The 19092-nt window shown below is 40.8% G+C and overlaps 1 protein-coding gene across 4 annotated transcripts in view; it reads left to right on the top strand.

Annotated features, from left to right (window-relative positions):
* Window positions 1-19092, top strand: part of SLC7A2 (solute carrier family 7 member 2) — a 58029-nt gene that overhangs the window by 19542 nt on the left and 19395 nt on the right. For 3 of the 4 annotated variants that reach the window (XM_054990178.1, XM_054990177.1, XM_054990176.1), the window contains exons 2-6: window positions 9378-9768; window positions 12295-12450; window positions 14715-14880; window positions 16111-16247; window positions 17677-17899. In XM_054990178.1, coding sequence (XP_054846153.1) covers window positions 9393-9768; window positions 12295-12450; window positions 14715-14880; window positions 16111-16247; window positions 17677-17899 — 1058 coding nt within the window. In that variant the 5' untranslated portion in view covers window positions 9378-9392. Of the gene's footprint in view, window positions 1-5916; window positions 5989-9377; window positions 9769-12294; window positions 12451-14714; window positions 14881-16110; window positions 16248-17676; window positions 17900-19092 lie in introns of those variants that run through there. The other variant, XM_054990175.1, reaches the window with a different exon arrangement.

Here is a 19092-nt window from a genome sequence, read left to right as displayed (position 1 = left end):
CCCGTCCTCCGCTGGGGGTAGGGAATCCCCTTCTTCCACCCTTTACCCCCCTTACCTGACTGGCAGGGAGAAAAGGAGGGGGGATGCCCATCCTGGGGTGCATGCTTGGGTGGTGCAACGTGCTCCTGTGCACTGCAGTAGGCAGATTTGGGCCCCAAATGGGCTGAATCTAGGAAGTGACATTGCATAGCCCGGGAGCAGGTCTCCCACCTCCCACCAGGAGGGTAAGGGGACCTGGCAACTCTAACAGGAATACATCCCTCGCCATGCTGGGGAAGCATCCATTGAGTAAGGGGCTGTTTGCTGCAGTAGATCTGTTGCCCTGTGCCTCGGCAATGCTCCAATGGCTGTAATCAATAAGGTCGTGGCCTGTTTTAATCCAAAGTTGGTTTGTGGTATATTCCTTGCCTGGGTCACCAGCCTCACCATGGCCTATTGAGATTCAGAGGGCGCAATTAAGTCCTTCTCCATCCCAGCATGTTTCTAGAAAGATTTTGTGACGGCAGGGCGTTGGAAGGAAAGCTTTCTGCAAATTCCTGTCCTCCAGGGTTGGAATGGGAACAGTGCGCAATTGCTGTGTGGAAGCGACGTGCCGCTTTACAGGAAGAGTCTTAAATTTTCTTGACTTGAAGAAGTTCCTTGTGAGAAAGTTCCAAGACCTTAGACAGAGAATGCTGGCTTGTTCTGCCACGGAACAATTTTCAGCATCTCTCCCTTGCCCCTTATTTTGTAAAAGAGAAATAACCATAGCCATAAAGAAGCATGTAAAATATAAAAAATGTTCATAAAATGGGTGTTCATTCACTCTTCCAATCAAATTTGGATATTTACTTTCTGGTTTTGTTTCAAAGAGGTTTATAGTTCTTGAGAGAAAATCTGTCCACGGTTTGACCACCATTTGAACTCCCCAATTTCCCTCCCTGCAAAGATACGTAGAAGTGGTAAGCTTAGCTCTGTACCATCTTGTACTGCTTTGACCTATTGTGAAGTTTTTCTTCATGAACCATCTTGTTGGGGTAATCTGGGTTCAGTCACAGTGCAAAAGTTACCACAGGTGTCCTCAGTCAACTAGATCCCAGTAACTTGCTAATATTAGAATGCCAACTTGGGGGGGGGGGAGGCTGGGGGGGATTGTTATAAATTTTCTAGTCCACAAGTCTTTAGCTAGTGGATGTATGATACATTTGCTTATCATTTACTTTTTCTTTTCTGTCACATCTCATTTAAACTTCCCAGGTCTCCATAATATTTTGAGTGAGAAATTTAGCTTTAACTTTATATACCCCCTGTCCGCCCCCCCCAGGGCGTTACTATATTCAGCGTTTTCTCTTGCAAATGGATTGAGTGAACTTTGACTACTAGAGTTTGTTTAAGGGCTATGCCTTTAAAAGGGTAGATCCTCCCATAAACTACTTAAAAATCACTGTTGTGGTGAAGAGCTGAGACAGCCAACAACATTATAAGCAGTTTCTTTAACTTGTTTGGGAACATCTGGAGAATGATATATAGTAGTATGTTCCTGTAACCATTTTGGATTCGTTGCAAACCAGATTAAATTACTGGTCTTAACTGTTTTATAGCTGCTAGGCTCTTCTGTCTGTGGAAATGGATTAATCCTCTCTTTCTGTTGACCTGAAGCTGCCTCCAGTGAAATATTTATGTGACCTTCTCTGGCAGTTCTTGTATTTATTGCCAAGAATAAATACCCTACTGAAATTATTTTGGAAAAATTCTAGCAGGTCCCTAGGCGGCAATTTGCAAGATAATTCCCCCCTGCCTAAAACCAAAGCGCATCAGAATTTCTAAGGACTTTTGAAGAAATTGGTGAGTGGTAGCATTTTTGAATTTCATATGCTGAATACCACAAAATGGAGACTTTAAAGAAGTGGTACTTAAAGAAATGACTTGTATCCCTGAGGGGATGGGGGGGGTGTCTTCTGAAGAAGAAAATGCTATTGTCAGGCTAGCATAATTTGTACTGATTGTTCAATTGGTAGCGTGTCTTTATTATTTTCAGTGCTATTTGTGAAAATAAATTGAGCCTTTCCAATTGCATTATGATTGTAATTTACTTCCTGCTGAGGTTGGTAGTAAATTTCTCACTGTTTCCAGGATTGCTGTCTGTAAAGGATTGCTATTCTAGTTTTTCACACTTTTAAAAGTAATAACTACATATTGCTATATAAATCCTTTTCCTGTTATGAAGACTTTTGCAAAGGGGTTTTTTTTAAGGGAATATATTAAATTGATGTAGAGAGATTATGGTGATGACAAAAATTTATGCAAAACATATGCATTCTGGTTTGGGAATAACAGCTGTGCTAGAAGTGCATTGGGGGTAATCATTTTATGGGGTAAAAATGTGTCTCTGAAATGTTTAGTATATGTATGATGTCCTCCTTCCCTTTTTTGACTTAAAGAACTGAAATGGCACTAGAGGTGTTTTTAAATCAAAAAATAAAATATTTTATTTAACACAGAGGGGAAAGGTCAGGTGAAATCAGGGTTGAAAATTTCTGAGGTAACTCAGTATAGATAACTGAGGTAAAATCAGTACATGTGCAGACTTAAGTTACAGTGTTTCAGTTTAGATTAATGAGAGTTTCTTAAGCTCTTCGCAGTCACTTAAATCTTTATGTTGAGAGGCTTTCGTTCCAGTGTTTTCCCAATCACTTTAGTATACATACTTTGAGTATTCTCTTGCTCTCTTTGGTTTCCAGAAGGCCAATACCCTCTTTCCAGTACCCATACCCCTTCTGTGGAAACACCAGTACTCCTCTTGAGTTTTTAACTGACCTTTAAGGCAGTTTCTAACCACACCAGACCAGGAATTTCTTCACTCTCCAGGGCTAACTTCCTGTTTCACGGGGTAGGGAAATTCTCCCCTCACTAGAAGATCTATCCTCTTTCTTTGGCCCAAATGGGAGTCTGCATCTACTTCCCAGACTTCCTTGCCAACTTTCCCCTAGTTCTCCTATCTGTGTTAAACTGCTCTCAGTCAGGGCTGAATCTCCAAACTGTGAGTACACAACTCTTCTCAGCTGGGGCTGAAATCAGCCTCTCTTCTCCCCAGCATCCAGTTCAAAAGTCTTCCTCTGATCTGTTCATGCTCAATCAAATTCCTTGGAGTAGCCTGTCGCTCAAGGCTCTCTGTTTCTGTGAAGTATCAACCCGTAGAGCAGTGTCAGTGGACAGAGGCAATAAATTGTAAATTAGCATTAAAACAATCCTTATGGTTCCACTGTGCTGTAGCCTTTTCATGGAAAACAGTAATGCTGTGAGTCCATTTTATTTATTTATTTATTTATTTATTTATTTATTTATTTATTTATTTATTGTCCGCCTTTTTATTGAGACTCAAGGCGGACTACACAGTGTGAGATAAGTACAGTCAATATCAGGAACATTTCCATGAACAATGCCATAGAGTAAACAGATACAAATTCACAAAGATATTAGCAGGAATCCAGTGAAACATAGTGGTGAGGTCTATGGTTCCTAACTCATTAGTGGATCATCTGAGATCCTCTCCCTACAATACAGCCCTCCTATCTGAGTAAAAAGCCTTTTTGAATAATTCGGTTTAGCATCTAGTCAGATACCCTGTGTGTGTGGGGGGTGGGGTGGGGGGTAGCTTGTACTGGCACAAAAGTAAGATGGAGTGGGAAGGAAGAAACAGAACTGGTACCAGAATGTTAACGCCGTGCTATACTATCATTGCTTGATGGTGCAGGCAGGCTGCAGAGTAGGTGCGAGCCTGTACAGATAGTGTTCGATGCAGACAGTTATATCAACTGAAAGTCCCCAGGGCTTGCTTTCTAGTGTTGCTCTTTCAACGCATGAGCATGCTTCTGCTTGCAGCTGTCTTTTGAATCCTGTCTGGTCAGTGCGAAAAGCATTGCCCTTTGATAATACCATGTCTAAGATGCTGTTCTCAATTGTCCATTATATGGATGGACATTAAAGAGGGAAAAGAATTTCTTAAAAGTGAGTTACACAGGAGAGAATAACCGTTGCTTATGTCCACATAGTGAGTGGATTTTAGGAGCATATGATACTGTATACATTGTGAGTTCTGATGGGTAAGGGAGGTAGCGTTTGCCTTGCACATCTGATCTGGGGGACAGGGAAATGGAAGAAGCTGTTCTTGAATGATGTGGAATTGCTGGGAATGAACTGTGAAAAGGTTTACGATTGGTTCATGTACTGATCTTTGTATTCTTTCACTTAATTAAAAAAAGTCCATACTGTTCCAAAAGTACTTAGGCTAAGGGAGGTAGAAGTGGGCAGAATGCCAAATGTCACAGCAGTGTGTATTTGCATCTGTTGCATCAGTGTTGGTTTTGTGGCTGGGAGTTAATTTCAGTTTTTCTAAGGTAGTGCATGAAATGCTGCAGAAATGTGCAAGTCCAGTTTGCCCAAAGGCCATTGCAGGACAGAAGAACAAACATCTGCTTAACTGTGGGCAATGATACCTCCTCAAACACTCTCAAAAGGAGTTGTCAGTACACAGCCTCAGTACACAGAACCGCTTCCAGGCTCAAGATCAACATGGATAACTAGACAACAGCCAGATACGAAGTATAAGTGCCTTCCCTCCGAAACCAGTAACTAGTTCTGTATGGGAAATGTATTTTTGCATGATCTGGACCTTAAGCATATTTACTTTTAACTATGTACATTAATGCATATTAGAATAGATAAACATGTTTGATTTCTTCCACAAAACATAGTTCTTGTACTAGTCTTTCTTTTGCTTTTTGATTATGGCATAAGGTTACAAATGCTTCACCAAATGTATCATGTGAGAAAAGTGGTTCACACTTAAGGAGCAAGTATGAAAACGTAGGATGCCTTTGGGTGTTGGATAGATTGTTGGTAGCTTCGTCTCTATAAACTTTTAACATTGAAGATCATCTTCAGGAAAGCAAATGAGTCTAATCTGTTTCTATGAAAAAAAATCCAGTGATTTAAAGAATCATCTGCCTCATAGCTTTTTCCTATATAATTTCTCAGTTGACAGAACTATGAAATCAGTTGTAGGCAGGGCTTTTTTTCTGGGGAAAGAGGTGGTGGAACTCAGTGGTAGAACTCAGGACTGCAAAATGACATCACTTTGGGTCAGCTGGAAGAAGGGAGGAGTTTTTTTAAAGTATAAATCGTTCTTGGCGAAAATGGTCACATGGCCGGTGGCCCCGCCCCCTGATCTCCAGACAGAGGGGAGTTTAGATTGCCCTCTGCGCCACTTGGCGCAGAGGGCAATCTAAACTCCCCTCTGTCTGGAAATCAGGGGGCGGGGCCACCGGCCATGTGACCATTTTCAAGAGGTTCCGGAACTCCGTTCCACCATGTTCCATCTGAAAAAAAGCCCTGGTTGTAGGTAAGCAAAAGGCACTGTTAGGTGGGAAGGCTGTTTATTAATACTGATTGTTTCGTCCTCTCATTCCTCATTGCAGTGATTCACTAGAACTAAAATATCAAAGGAGTATGTTTGACCCTCCTCTCAAGGATCAAAATTTGTCTCCCTCGGTTAATCAGCTGATGCCTCAGTCCAGATAATCTTCTTGATTTGCAGGAAGAAGCTTGCCTCTGCATATTTACAGCTTGCAAGGTCAGCAATAAGAAGTGTAAAAAGACCTACCAATTAAACTGATCCGAGTCTCTCGTTAATAAATATGCCCCGTCACTAAACTAGTTTCAGTAAAAAACTGACTATATATTTAAATGGGGAAAAGCAAACACGATTTCATTTTGTGTATATATAAAAGGAATGACTTATATGAATAGCAAAACTTTTTTTTTCTTGGTTTGGCAAATAGTTGGATATGCTTTGTCTCCTCCAATCACCTGTGGCTGCTTTTCCTCCACCCCCTCCAGTCCTGCAGCTTTACACCACCTACTGTTTCCACTTTTTAAGGCAGATATTTAAGTAAAACTGACCTCCTGAGCACTTGCTGTCTACATCTACCAGTTGAATATTTTTATTGGGTGAGTAGAGGTTGGGCTGAAAAGAAGTTGGTGTTTTGAAGTGGGAGGCTTGTAAAACACATTTTGAAGGATAGGTATTGTATCTGAGAGTTGATCTGGGTATAAAGACAGTGTGTGTTGAAGTGGAACATTTATTGAAATGCATAGCTAAGCATAAAACTGTATGAATATGTGAATAGAAAAAATATTGAAACCCACCCACCCCCACATATGGGAGGTCTCTGAAATTTGGATCGCTCTGCATTTCTAAACAATGTTTTCCCTTTGTCGATTAAAACATACCACCTAGCGTGACCATATTTTAATGTTCTCTTTACAAACTAGAAAAGCAAATGATGTCCTCCTCTAAGATAAATTAGTACTGAAAGTCTAAGCTGGTTCAGTGAAATAATCTACTATTTGCATAATCAGTTTGATTATGAATAATGAAGCCAAGAGGAGATTTAAATGCTTTATGAACTGTTTCTTTTGAATTGCTTCCAGTGTCTTGTAAATTCTGTTTGGGCTATTTTTATTTACAGTGCAATCCTAAAGAGAGTTAAACTCTTCAAACCCCATTGATATTCCTCTGTTTAGGGTTTCCCTATTAGAATTTATAATGAAGACTGATAGGCTCAGTAAGCATAGCCTAATCTAAAGCCAGCAAGGACCAACATTTAACTAGTTTATTAAAAGAGTAGACATCTTGAGACCCAGATTAGCTGCAGCTGGGGGTTGGCTTACCATCTTCTCCTCTAACTCGAGAGTGGGCGACTACTCTGATATGGTGAACGGGGTGAGAGGAATGCACAGTCTCTAAGAATTGTTTTAAAGAATCATTTACGAGGTCACAAAACTATGGAGCATGGTAGGAAGAGAATTATCTTCTATGTCACAAATGATGGCATGTGCTCTACCTAAATAAACTAGCATACTGCCGCAGTCTGCTCTCACCTGGATAGCCCAGGTGAGGCTGATCTCGTCAGATCTCAGAAGCTAAGCAGGGTCAGCCTTGGTTAGTAATTGGATAGGAGACCTCCAATGAAGACCAGGGTTGCAGTGGTAGGCAATGGCAAACCACCTTTGTTACTCTTGCTTTGAAAACTCCACTAGGGGTCGCCGTAAGTCAGCTATGACTTGAGGGTACTTTCTACCACCCCTGCTGCACAGGGGTGTACAGAAGATGTGAATTTTCCTAAAGTCCCTAGAAAATATTTCTTCTCTTGAGTACTAGAAAAATGGAATATCCATGCAACGGAAGCACAGTGTTAAAAACAGATGTGTGGGATACTCTCAAATGAATAACCGTTGTTCACTTACTGTGGCTGGTTGGGAGTAGTTTGACAAGGGAAAACTGCAGCAGCTCTCAGAGAATATACCTACTATGGAGTGAGATGATGACGACGTGAGGATTATGGGCTTGAATCTGCTTATTTGGAGTTAGGGTTGGGTGGAGTTGGGTTGGATGGTGAAAGCTGGAAGGAACAGCACTGGCTTAATAAGATTTCTTAGCAGGAGGAGATAGGAGTAGCTAGATTGGTGAGGGATTCATTTAACTGCAAGAGGAAAGGGAGCTCCCTTGTGGTTGAGACAAAGGGGTGCTTTTTAAGGTTTTGTGCAATTTTAGATTGTGAGCTTTTCGAGAGGTATATAGTGCAAGAAAATCTGTCCAGACTGGAGAAGACATTAGTATGCATCAAAGTAAATCAGTAATTACTAACAGCCTGTTTTGTGGAATATACTGTGGAGGTAAAAGAGGATACAAACTGGATTTTATTTGTTGGTATTTGGATCAGTATTCCCAGTGTGTATAAATAAAGATAGTGTACCATGGACACATGTAGTTCTTTAATGATACTGCTTATTTGGCTCATAGGCTACACATGTAGTAGAAAGAAACTTCTACGATTCAATGTGTTTAGTGATATATTCCTAACTTCATTCTGCAATGCTTTGTAACAAAGTTGAATCTGAAATATCTGGCTAATTTCCTGGAGAGTCAAAAGCAATGAAATAGAAAGAAAATCTTTATTCACATCATATGATAAAGAAAATATACAACATTTCTTAATATGCTGTGAAGAGAAGGGGGCAGGCCATATTGGATATGTATGGAATGTGATCCCATGGTCAAGTAAATTATGGAAGGGCACAAGATATTTTGTGTATTGTTTCTCTTTATGTCTGGCAGCAGTATATTTATTTATGTTACTTATAGTCTGCCTTTCTCACTGAGATCCAAGGCGGATTACACAAGGTAAGTTAATACAGTCAATAGAATGGAACTTCCAGTAAGCAATGTAATAGGATTAGGATTGCAGAAATTAGAACCAAGCAAAAATCTGGAACAAAGCTAAAACAAAGCATATGTGCTAATACGGCATATCAAACAATGCAGAAATTACACAACAGGATAATATAGATTGTATATATTATCCACAGGAGTATAGTCCATTGTAGTATAGTGACCCTGAATGATTCCATTTGTGTATTTGGCTGTAATGCTGGTATATTTATTTTTATTTTATCATATTTATATTCTGCCCTCCCCGCAAACAAGCTCAGGGTGGCTCACAACAATAAAAATAATTACAGTTTAAAACAGTAAAAAACAGAAGTTTAAAGTCATAATATCCATTAGTTAAAGCCATCAAACATCAGATAATAAAACTGCAATAAAGAAACCACAGGCGCAGCCGTGATGCGTCATCCAGGGTAGCAGGGTATAGAGCACAGCAGTCAGGAGGAACAGAATGCCGGCCACTCAACCACGGGCCCGGTGGAACAGACCCTGTGGAACTGCAACAAATCCCACAGGGCCCAGATCTCCAGTGGGAGTATATTCCACCAGGCTGGAGCCAGAACTGAAAAGGCCCTGGTCAAGGCCAGGTGAACATCCATTGGGCTGGGTTCCAACAGTAACTACTTATCCACAGAGCATAAGGCCCTGCTGGGGATGTAGTCCTTTCTTCCAACCCCTTATTTGCTGTGGGCCAGACACGCCATCTCCATGGTGCGCGCCTCCGTCCCCGGCAGCCCCTTTCGGCTGCACAGCGCCCGCCTCACCACCTCAATTGTGGCGCCGGCCCTGCATATAGACACATTCTGCAGGAAAATTGATGCTAAAGCTGTTCATGAGATAATGGAGATTTAGAAAAAATGTGAGATGTGGACCCTGTATCTTGTCCCCAATGTTAAGTTTTGATATGTTAGTGTTCACCAACTCTTAGTTCAACAAAAGTCCCATGTATTATTCTTTCCAATTCTCAACCTAGAAAGTAACATTCGTCTCTTAAATCTTATCCGTTTGTATTTGCTGGTAATTGGAACTGCCATAATTTCCTTGAAATATACCATCTGTCAATTTGAGATTAACAAAATGCATTCCATGTATTTAATTTTTTCCCCAGCCTTCTTCCTCCACCATGATCACCTGTGGACCAGCCTTGTCATTCGTCCGGTGCCTTTTGAGGCGAAAAGTCGTCACTCTGGATAGCCTTGAAGATTCCAAATTATGCCGCTGCTTATCGACTGTGGATCTTATTGCCCTGGGAGTAGGAAGCACTCTCGGGGCAGGCGTTTATGTCCTTGCTGGAGAAGTTGCCAAAGCCAATTCCGGACCCAGCATTGTTGTTTCCTTCCTCATAGCTGCCTTAGCTTCTGTAATGGCAGGTCTCTGCTATGCTGAATTCGGTGCTCGTGTTCCGAAAACGGGCTCTGCCTATCTGTATACTTATGTAACCGTTGGTGAGCTGTGGGCTTTTATCACCGGCTGGAATCTCATTTTGTCCTACGTTATAGGTGAGTTTGGGACCCAGGAGGGAAAACGGCAGCTAACAACTGTTACCTGGATTTTCTTTTCTCATTGACGCTGTAAAATTTGACAAAGTAATTTGGGCCGTCTCTGTCTTTCACATACGCAAAAGGAAAAAGACTGACTCATGATATCTCTATCCTTTCATTTCAAGAGAGGAGAGGGGGGGGGGGCTCTTAGACTGGAGGAAGGTGTCAAACTTTGCTGCATAGAGTGCTGGGTTCAAGGGTAGGGCTGTCAAGTTGGAGTGGTAGGTGGCCTCTGCAAAGGGTACAGGACTGAGTGCACAGTCCTGAGATTACCCTGGGTGGCCTATGAGTCTTGTCCTAAACACCTGATAGCCAATGTGGCAAAGGGGGGTTAGAGAGTCAGAATAAGACCCGGAAGACCCAAGTTCAAATCTCCACACTGCTATGAAGCTTGCTGGTTTATGTTGGGCTAGTCACTCTCTTTCAGGCTCACCTACCTCACAGGATTGTTGTGAGAAGGAAAAAAGAAGAAGGGAGAACCAGGTACATTGTCCTGAAGAAAGGGCAGGATGAAAGTGCACTAGATAGATATCTACTGATAGATCTGTGCTTCCTGAGAGCAGCATAAAACTGAAGCCCTGGTTTGTTTATGATTTTGTCCAAGAAGTCTTGGCTTCGGATGCACTGGCTAGCATCCAGCATAGTGAACACATCCTAGAGGAATTATTCTGCACCTCTTCTCTGTAACTGTTGTGTAATATTACACCCTGTGTTATACAGGGTGTGGTGCTGAATTTTTGTCTTACATTCAAACATGTAGTAGTAAGAGGCTGTATGTATTACTGAGTTGTGTGGAGTGTTAACCATAACTCATTTTGGAAAATGCTCAGTTAGCCTGAGTGTAGAAAGCAATAGCTGTGTTAGAAATGAAATTCTAAATGCCGCTGTAGCCTGGCGGTTAAGTGGCTGGGCTGTGAATCAGCAGTCTCCCATTACTGCCGTGAACTCTGCAGGTGGCCTTGGGTCAGCCGCTCCTCTCAGCCCCAGTTCTCTGGCTGTATTGCAGGGACAACACTGACTATGTTCACCGCTCTGAGTATGACACTAACCTGTCCAGAAGGGCAGTCTATAAGCACGCTGTTGTTATTCTTATTATTACTAAAACTACTATTCCATTTGAGGCCATTTAGATGTTTGAAAATCTCCCCACTTAAGAGTGGCCCAAATGGTCTTTGGAATTTAGCTATATGGAGGAAGTAATTTCCGGTTACAGTTGATTGATTACTCGGTGCCAATTCACATAAACACAGAGGTGTGTTTTCCATCCACTTTGCTGATTCAAAGCACTCCCAGGAAGCAGCAACTGTAACCTGGGGCACAATGGGTCAGACAGTGGATTGGATTCCACCCGCTTTTTCAGTTAGCCTCCCGCAGTTCTTTTCCTTATTGCAAACCCTTTTACCACATGACTTTTGTCTATGCAGAAGACCCCTCCTTCCTTTTTTATCAACTGGAAAACTGGTTGGAATCCAATCCATCACGTACTCCATATGGCTGCTTCTCAATAACATTCAGTAACCACCTTATACCACCTTATAACCACCATATACCACCTTTCAGGACAACTTAATGCCCACTCAAAGCCGTTTACAAAGTGTGTTGTTGTTATCCTCATGACAATCATCCTGTGAAGTGGGTGGAGCTGAGAGAGCTCTGGAAGAGCTGTGACTGGCCCAAAGTCACCCAGCTGGCTTCAAGCGGAGGAGGGAGGAATCAAACCCGGTTCTCCAGATTAGAGTCCTGCTGCTCTTAACCACTACCTGAAACTGGGCTGTTCAGAAATACACTTTTTCTTTTATCCATTTCTGAAAAATCTTCTTAAAGTATATACAATAGTAAGTTCATTCTTGCCTCCTTCTGTCTTAACAAAGTCTTTGTAAAATTAGTGATTTCTCATACATACAACTATCTTTTGCTGCTCAACAAATACATTCATTCTTGAATAATATCTCTAACTTCTGTGAACTTAGACATTCTTGCCATTCTCAGACACTCTCTGCATTGTATATATTGTGGCATGTCTGGTTATGGAGCCAGGCTAGGCCTTTTGCTATGTGCAGAGGCATCTTCTATGACTTTCTTGGTCATATCCATCAACTGTTCTCCTAAAGTTCGGTATCCAGAACCATCTTTTCCCATAATCTATTGCTTCAGTATTCTAGGATGTCAAACTGGGTCCTTATCACCACCAGATCCAGGAATTTGAGCATGGATTACATTTTTGTTTGGTTGCTAGAAAAGTAAAGTGTATATCATAATGGAGGACCATATATGAAACTGTGTATACACTAAGGAAGAATCAAAGTTATCAAGAGGTCTGAAGCTTTAAGCCTGTGATTCTATAGGTTTAGGATTTGACAATGTTAAAACACTTTGAAAGAAATACTACTAAATGCTCTTGAGTGATAATTGACACTTTTTTTTCCTTTAAAGGGCTAGCTCTCATTTGCAATGTTTACAGCTTTCTCCTCCTGTTTCCTGAAGGTACATCAAGCGTAGCAAGAGCATGGAGTGGCACCTTTGACGAGCTGCTTGGAAAACAAATTGGTTATTTTTTTAGAACCTACTTCAGAATGAATTATTCTGGTCTGGCAGAATATCCAGATTTTTTTGCAGTTTGTCTTATATTACTCCTGGCAGGTAAGATATTTTAATGTTCATTTTATTATCTGCAGCTAATGAGAAGAATCCATTGTGATAATAAACAAATACTACTTTGTCCCAAATGCTGCATATTTATAATGACAGATAATCTGATTTTGGTGCAAAAAAAAAGATCCAAGTTTGGCTTTTTGTAGCAGGAATAAACAGTTTATCCGACCCTTTTAAACACTATTTTAAATGGGCTGTGTTGTCAGATTTCAGTAGAAATAGGCTAGTAATTTTCAGTGGACATCTGTATCACGTGCATACATATCCCTGCACTATTATTCTCTTGTATTTAATTGTGGGCTTGTTTGTGTGCATATTTCTTGTGCACAGGAACTATCTCATGCCTCTTTTGCTAAGCGAATCAAGTCCTTGTATTGAGCTATGGATCAACTGGACACTTGGCAGTCAGTCCAGCAATCCCATGACATGTACTGGGGCAGAAGCCCTTGCAAACGCCCTTTACTTCATTGGATAGTGTTTGCATAATCCAGGGCTTTTTTTCTGGGAAAAGAGGTGGTGGAACTCAGTGGGTTGCCCTCGGTGAAAATAGTCACATGGTTGGTGGCCCCGCCCCCTGATCTCCAGACAGGGGAGTTGAGATTGCCCTCCGCACCTCTGGAGCAGCGCAGAGGGCAATCTAAACTCCCCTCTGTCTGGAGATCAGGGGGCGGGGCCACCAGCCATGTGACCGTTTTCAAGAGGTTCTGGAACTCTGTTCCCCCACGTTCCTGCTGAAAAAAAGCCCTGCATACATCTCATTCCCACTCTCTTTCTGCTTCAAAAACGATAAATAAGAACTGAGGGAACTAGATAGTATACCAGTATATCTGCTGCAGATAAGTTTATGCATGGAATTGAATGCATGCACAGAAATTACTTGCTTACATATTTAAAATATTTATATATGGCTTTTCTGAAAACCATCACTCAAAGCTGTTCTAATAATATCTTAATTAAAAAGACACAGGATATATTCAGACTAGGGTTACTGGTCTTTTGGTGGGAGCGGGGGATTCCCTGCTCCCAGCCTTCACTCCCCCGCCATCACTCCTGGGCTGTGGGAGCGCTCCTGCGCTTTGCACCAGGGTGACTTGTGTGAAGTGTGGGAGCACTCCAGCAGCCTGCACAATGAGGTCACGCCCAGAAGTGACATCATCACACCACACTGGGAGCTCCTGCGTGCTTCATACATGTCTGAGGACATCCAAAAGGTGAGTGCTGGATCTCCCCCCCCCCCACCTTACTGGGAGGATAAGGGTCTGGCAACCCTAATTCAAACCATCACATTGACAAATGCACATAATATGGACTATACATTAAGCTGGGAAAAATTTAAGAAATATGTGGAGAAAAAGTGGGACATGAAGGGGAAACTGTGGTCTTTGGAGAAGTAGGGGAGATAGAAACTTACTTAAGGTTAAAAAGGGGTATATTTTACTGTATTTTATTGGATTAGTATAGTATATTTACAGGGGAGTATAATTATGAGTAATAAGGTTATAGGGAGTATATGTGAAATATAGATAATATCGTTAATTGGTATGTAAGGAATAGTATGTTACATATATATATGTAGGTTTTTTTTAGTTAGTATATGTACCTATTATTACTTATATAATTTTTATATTTTTAACTAAGATAAGCAATATAGTTAGTGTAGATTGTTAAGATAATTAAAGAGATTTGATAGGTATAATATAGATATATATTACATTATTACATTATTATTATAGACTTTAAGAATTTATATGATATACTTTTTAGATTAAGTTGGGTATGGAAAACTGCTGGGAGTCACCAGAAAAGGGGCAGGGGGAAAGGATGGGGAAAATGCAATGGGGTGAATAATGATAATGATTTCTATATGTATGTTTGTAAACCCATCCAATAAAAAATTCTTAAAAAAAAAGAAAAGACAAATGCACATAATAATCGAAGCCACTCCTATCAGGTCCAGCAAACAATCACTAGTCATGTTAAACATCTGTGATCTTCTCAAAGGCCCTTCTAGACACTGACAAAGATGGTGCTGCTTGCATTTCTTTTGCATCCTATTCCAAAGGATGAGGTTGCTACTGAGAAAGCTGGAAATTAGGACGAAACAGAAATGTTGGGCCCGGTGAGTGTGTGGGCTGGCTTTTAGAGTGATCTAGCATAAAGAGAAAGTATTGTAAAACAGTAAGAGAGGTAATACTGGAAATGTTGTAATATAGAGCTTAATTATGATGTAACTCAGTGTCTCGTTTTTATAGGCCTGTTATCATTTGGAGTAAAAGAATCTGCTTGGGTGAATAAAGTCTTCACTGCTGTTAACATCTTGGTCCTCCTCTTCGTGATGATATCTGGTTTCGTGAAAGGAGATATGAGTAACTGGAAGAAAACAGAAGAATATCTTATAAATTACACAGTATATATAGAGTAATATAAGCTTTTTTTGGCTTCTGTTAGCCATATATTTGTGCTTGACGTTCTATTAACATAAAAATCAGTAAAAACATATGTTTGATGCACTACTAAAAGTGTTGAATAGCCACTGAAGGGTGGGAAATGTTATTTATAGAGCAATCCTAAGAGTTTACATCCTTCTGAATCCATTGTAGTCAGTGGGTTTAAAAGGATGTGTTTGGATTTGTTTTACAATTGTACTGTTAGTGAGAATGTTGTGACGTTTAAGTAGAATAATCGGAAGGGGTGGAAGAAGCACTTTTAGGGACAGTTTTTGTAAGGTATCTTCTACTATAAATGTAAATTCTTCTTCAAGTATGTCAAAATCCTGAAGATATACTCTCCTCTAGATTCATATATTTACTAAGGTCCCGGCTGCAAATTATGTCCTGGGGTTTGCCTCTCACTGATGATGCAGTGATGGCTGCCTGCTAAACCATTCCACAGGACTGCTGGTCCCTGCATTGACAGCGTGTCGGCCTGCACAAAGCAGGTCAGAACGTGGTTGTCTGTGCACTGTATCATATGAAGGCTGCACCCACTCAGATTCACAGGGCCTACTGCACATTGAATTTTGCAGTATTTTTCCTACCAGACTTGTATTGGTCTACACCAGGGCTTTTTTTCTAGGAAAAGAGGTGGTGGAACTCAGTGGGTTGCCCTCGGAGAAAATGATCACATGGCTGGTGTCCCCGCCCCCTGATCTCCAGACAGAGGGGAGTTGAGATTGCCCTCCGCGCCGCTCGGTGGCGCAGAGGGCAATCTCAACTCCCCTCTGTCTGGAGATCAGGGGGCGGGGCCACCAGCCATGTGACCATTTTCAAGAGGTTCCGGAACTCCGTTCCACTGCATTCCATCTGAAAAAAAGCGCTGGTCTACACTGCATATAAGAAAAAAATGTTGTGCCGACCCATTAAATGTTCTGAGAAGGAATGCTCACATTTAGGGAGGAATGATCAAGGAGCAAGCAAGGAAACGTAACGTGAGAATTTTGCCTTTGGTACCTCTCTAGAATAATGGGGGTTTGTGTACCTTTCAAAAAATGTTTGTTTGTAGAGATCCCTTTATCCAATCTGCTTATCTTAAAATCCATATTTATAGAAAGTAATACTGAAAATTGCTTTACTGTTATTCAAGTAGCCTTTCTAGGTGGGGGGAAAATCCATCTGACATTCTTGTATTTTTTTTAATTGTATTTTTTAGAAACCTCTCCTCCTCTGAGAATGTGACTAGTGCATTTGGAGTTGGCGGCTTTATGCCGTATGGATTTACAGGAACTCTGGCTGGTGCGGCAACTTGCTTCTATGCCTTTATAGGATTTGATTGCATTGCAACAACTGGTAAGATACACAGTTTGGGTACTCAGTCCAAGTGGCAGAATGAGAGCTGTAATATTGATAGAGCTGTAATATATGACCACTGAGCTGTAGCAGTCTGACCCTGTGCCTGTTAGGGCTGTAGCGCAGTTGTAGGGCACATGTTTGTTACGCAGAACGTCCCAACTCAATGTAGCGTCCTTAAACATAGATCCTGAGGAGTTAGTCGTGTTAGTCTGTAGTAGCAAAATCAAAAAGAGTCCAGTAGCACCTTTAAGACTAACCAAATTTATTGTAGCATAAGCTTTCGAGAATCACAGTTCTCTTCGTCAGATGCATGGAGGGCAAGAAGAAACTGGTCAGACTTATATATCTGACCAGTTTCTTCTTGCCCTCCATGCATCTGACGAAGAGAACTGTGATTCTCGAAAGCTTATGCTACAATAAAGTTGGTTAGTCTTAAAGGTGCTACTGGACTCTTTTTGATTTTGCTTCCTTAAACATGAACAGGATTGCGGCCTTGGTGATGTTCCTCCCTTATTGATTCAGAGAGCAAGCACTCTGGTGTGGATTCTTCATTTATCTAAATCCGTGGTATTCACCCTGTGGATCATGGAGAGTCACATCAAGAGAGTCCCATCAACTAAAAGAGACACATGACTGCTGCATGCCTTGTGCTCCATCCCAATCATGCATGAACAGTATACAACATAACTGTTTCGACTATCTGAGTACCTCTGGACATCTACAGATATCTTTCCCCACTATTGGGGAAAGATAACTGTAGATGTTCAGACGTGCTCTGTTTTATGAGCTAGCATTCAACAGTGGTTTGTCCTATCCCACCACACTATTCAGCCTCAAACACAAAATCCCTACATCTGTACGATCTATATAGTCATCACAGCCAAGTTGTGCAGTGATTTTATATTGGGCCGCTCATAGTGATGAAATTATTCCAATTTCTAAAGAAATTATTCACTGTCTTGGAACATGGGGCAGGAGACATGTGCAAACGATGCAAAACCAAATTATTCAAAAAGGCTTTTTACTCAGATAGGAGGACTGTATTGTAGGGAGGGGGGTCTCAGATGGTTCCCTAATGAGTTAGGGACCTTAGACTTCACCACTATGTTGCCTTATGTACTATCTGTTGCTTTAAATATGTACTCTTATGTACTACCTGTGCTCCATATTGTCTAATGTCAGTCCTAGAATTGATTATAAAATAAAATAAAAATGGTCACAGTTGGTCACTTTCCATTTAGACCGAAAATGTAATCTTTTTAGATGTTTTCGTATTTATGGATCTAAGTTATGTTGCAACAAATGAGCTAGTTTATAAGAACTCTTTCTAATTGCGTATTGCCCATCTGAACTGAAAGACAGTAAGATTTTATCATATTTTAATTTACAATCTGTGAACTTCTTCTTGTGTGTTTTTCTTCTGTAGGGGAAGAGGTCAAGAATCCCCAGAAAGCCATACCGATTGGAATTGTAACTTCTCTCCTGGTCTGTTTTATGGCCTATTTTGGTGTTTCGGCTGCCCTGACGCTGATGATGCCGTACTACTTAATAGACGAAAAGAGTCCTCTCCCGGTGGCATTTGAATATGTTGGATGGGGCCCAGCAAAATACGTTGTGGCAGTGGGATCTCTGTGTGCTTTATCTACAAGGTAAAAAAAGGGCAGACTAAAATATTATTGGGAATAGTTTCATAGAACAAATAGTTTTAAAAGAATTGGTTTATTAGATTTGCAAAAGAGAGATGTCTTGAATAATAGAGTTTGCTGCTGCTCAAGCACAGAACAAGACAGTTTCAGGCTAGCTTAGCTTACTATCTTTCCACGTTGCTGGGAAGGATCTTTCCTCATCTTACCACTTCGCTGAGAAAATTTTATTTAGTTACTTATTCTTTATTTACTTATTGCTTCTTTTCTGACCTTTTCCTGTTCTCATTTGGTATATTTTTGGAGTTAAAAATTATTTAACCTCTTAATCAAACACTCGGGAATTATTTTTTTCCTTTTTAAAACTAAAAGTTATAGTCTTGCTCTGTACTTCTTGAGGTCTATATGCTGAAAGTATGACATACAAAGGTCTTAGGACCTGAAGGGCTATTTCAGGTATGCCCAAGGACTTTTGTATGATTGGGTTGGAATAGGAGACACCCCCCACAATGTCTTATCGCAAACACTGTTTGACAGCTTGTTTGCAATCCGATTTGAGGAGCTGGTAGTCAAGAAACATGAGTCCAAAGGACCTTTCAGAATGTGGAACTAATCAGGTGGATCTTTGGATTCTGGCCTAGGGTTCAGCTATTCTTGTGAGAGAATCACATAGTATAGCCCTTTTGGTATTCTACCTCTTTAGAATGCAGGTGGGGGAATGTAAAATTGAATGTCAACCACTGGCTGCCTGTAGATAGCTAGGCTGTTGAAGCAATAGTACGTGCCCTTGCTTCCTTCCTAATTTCTATATGAATTTTTTTTTAAACTTGGGGGATATTCAAACATGCCATTCTAAAGGGCTACAGAAGAATTATGTTGCCAGATTCTTCTGAATGTGTGGTTCAGGGTTTTTTTTTTTTAGACCTACACACTTTTTTTTTTACTCTGAGAAGAAAAATTATTGTGTTTATAATTCCACTGTCTCCTTAGTCAGTGCCAGTTCCCAAACATCACAGTTTGTTGAATATTGTTTAGAATGCACTTGTACAGCATGAAAATATATGTAGACGTATGAACTACCCCAACAGTACCCATAACCTTCCAGCCCTAGAGATAGATCAAGATGGGTAGCCATGTTTGTCTGTAGCAGTAGAAAAGAGCAAGAGTCCAGTAGCAACTATAAGACTAACAAAATTTGT

The sequence above is a fragment of the Eublepharis macularius genome, chromosome 10 (genome assembly GCF_028583425.1).
Source record: "Eublepharis macularius isolate TG4126 chromosome 10, MPM_Emac_v1.0, whole genome shotgun sequence".
NCBI lineage: Eukaryota > Metazoa > Chordata > Lepidosauria > Squamata > Eublepharidae > Eublepharis > Eublepharis macularius.
The sequence above is the reverse complement of the archived record's forward strand: the minus strand, read 5'-3'. Positions and strand labels throughout refer to the sequence as shown.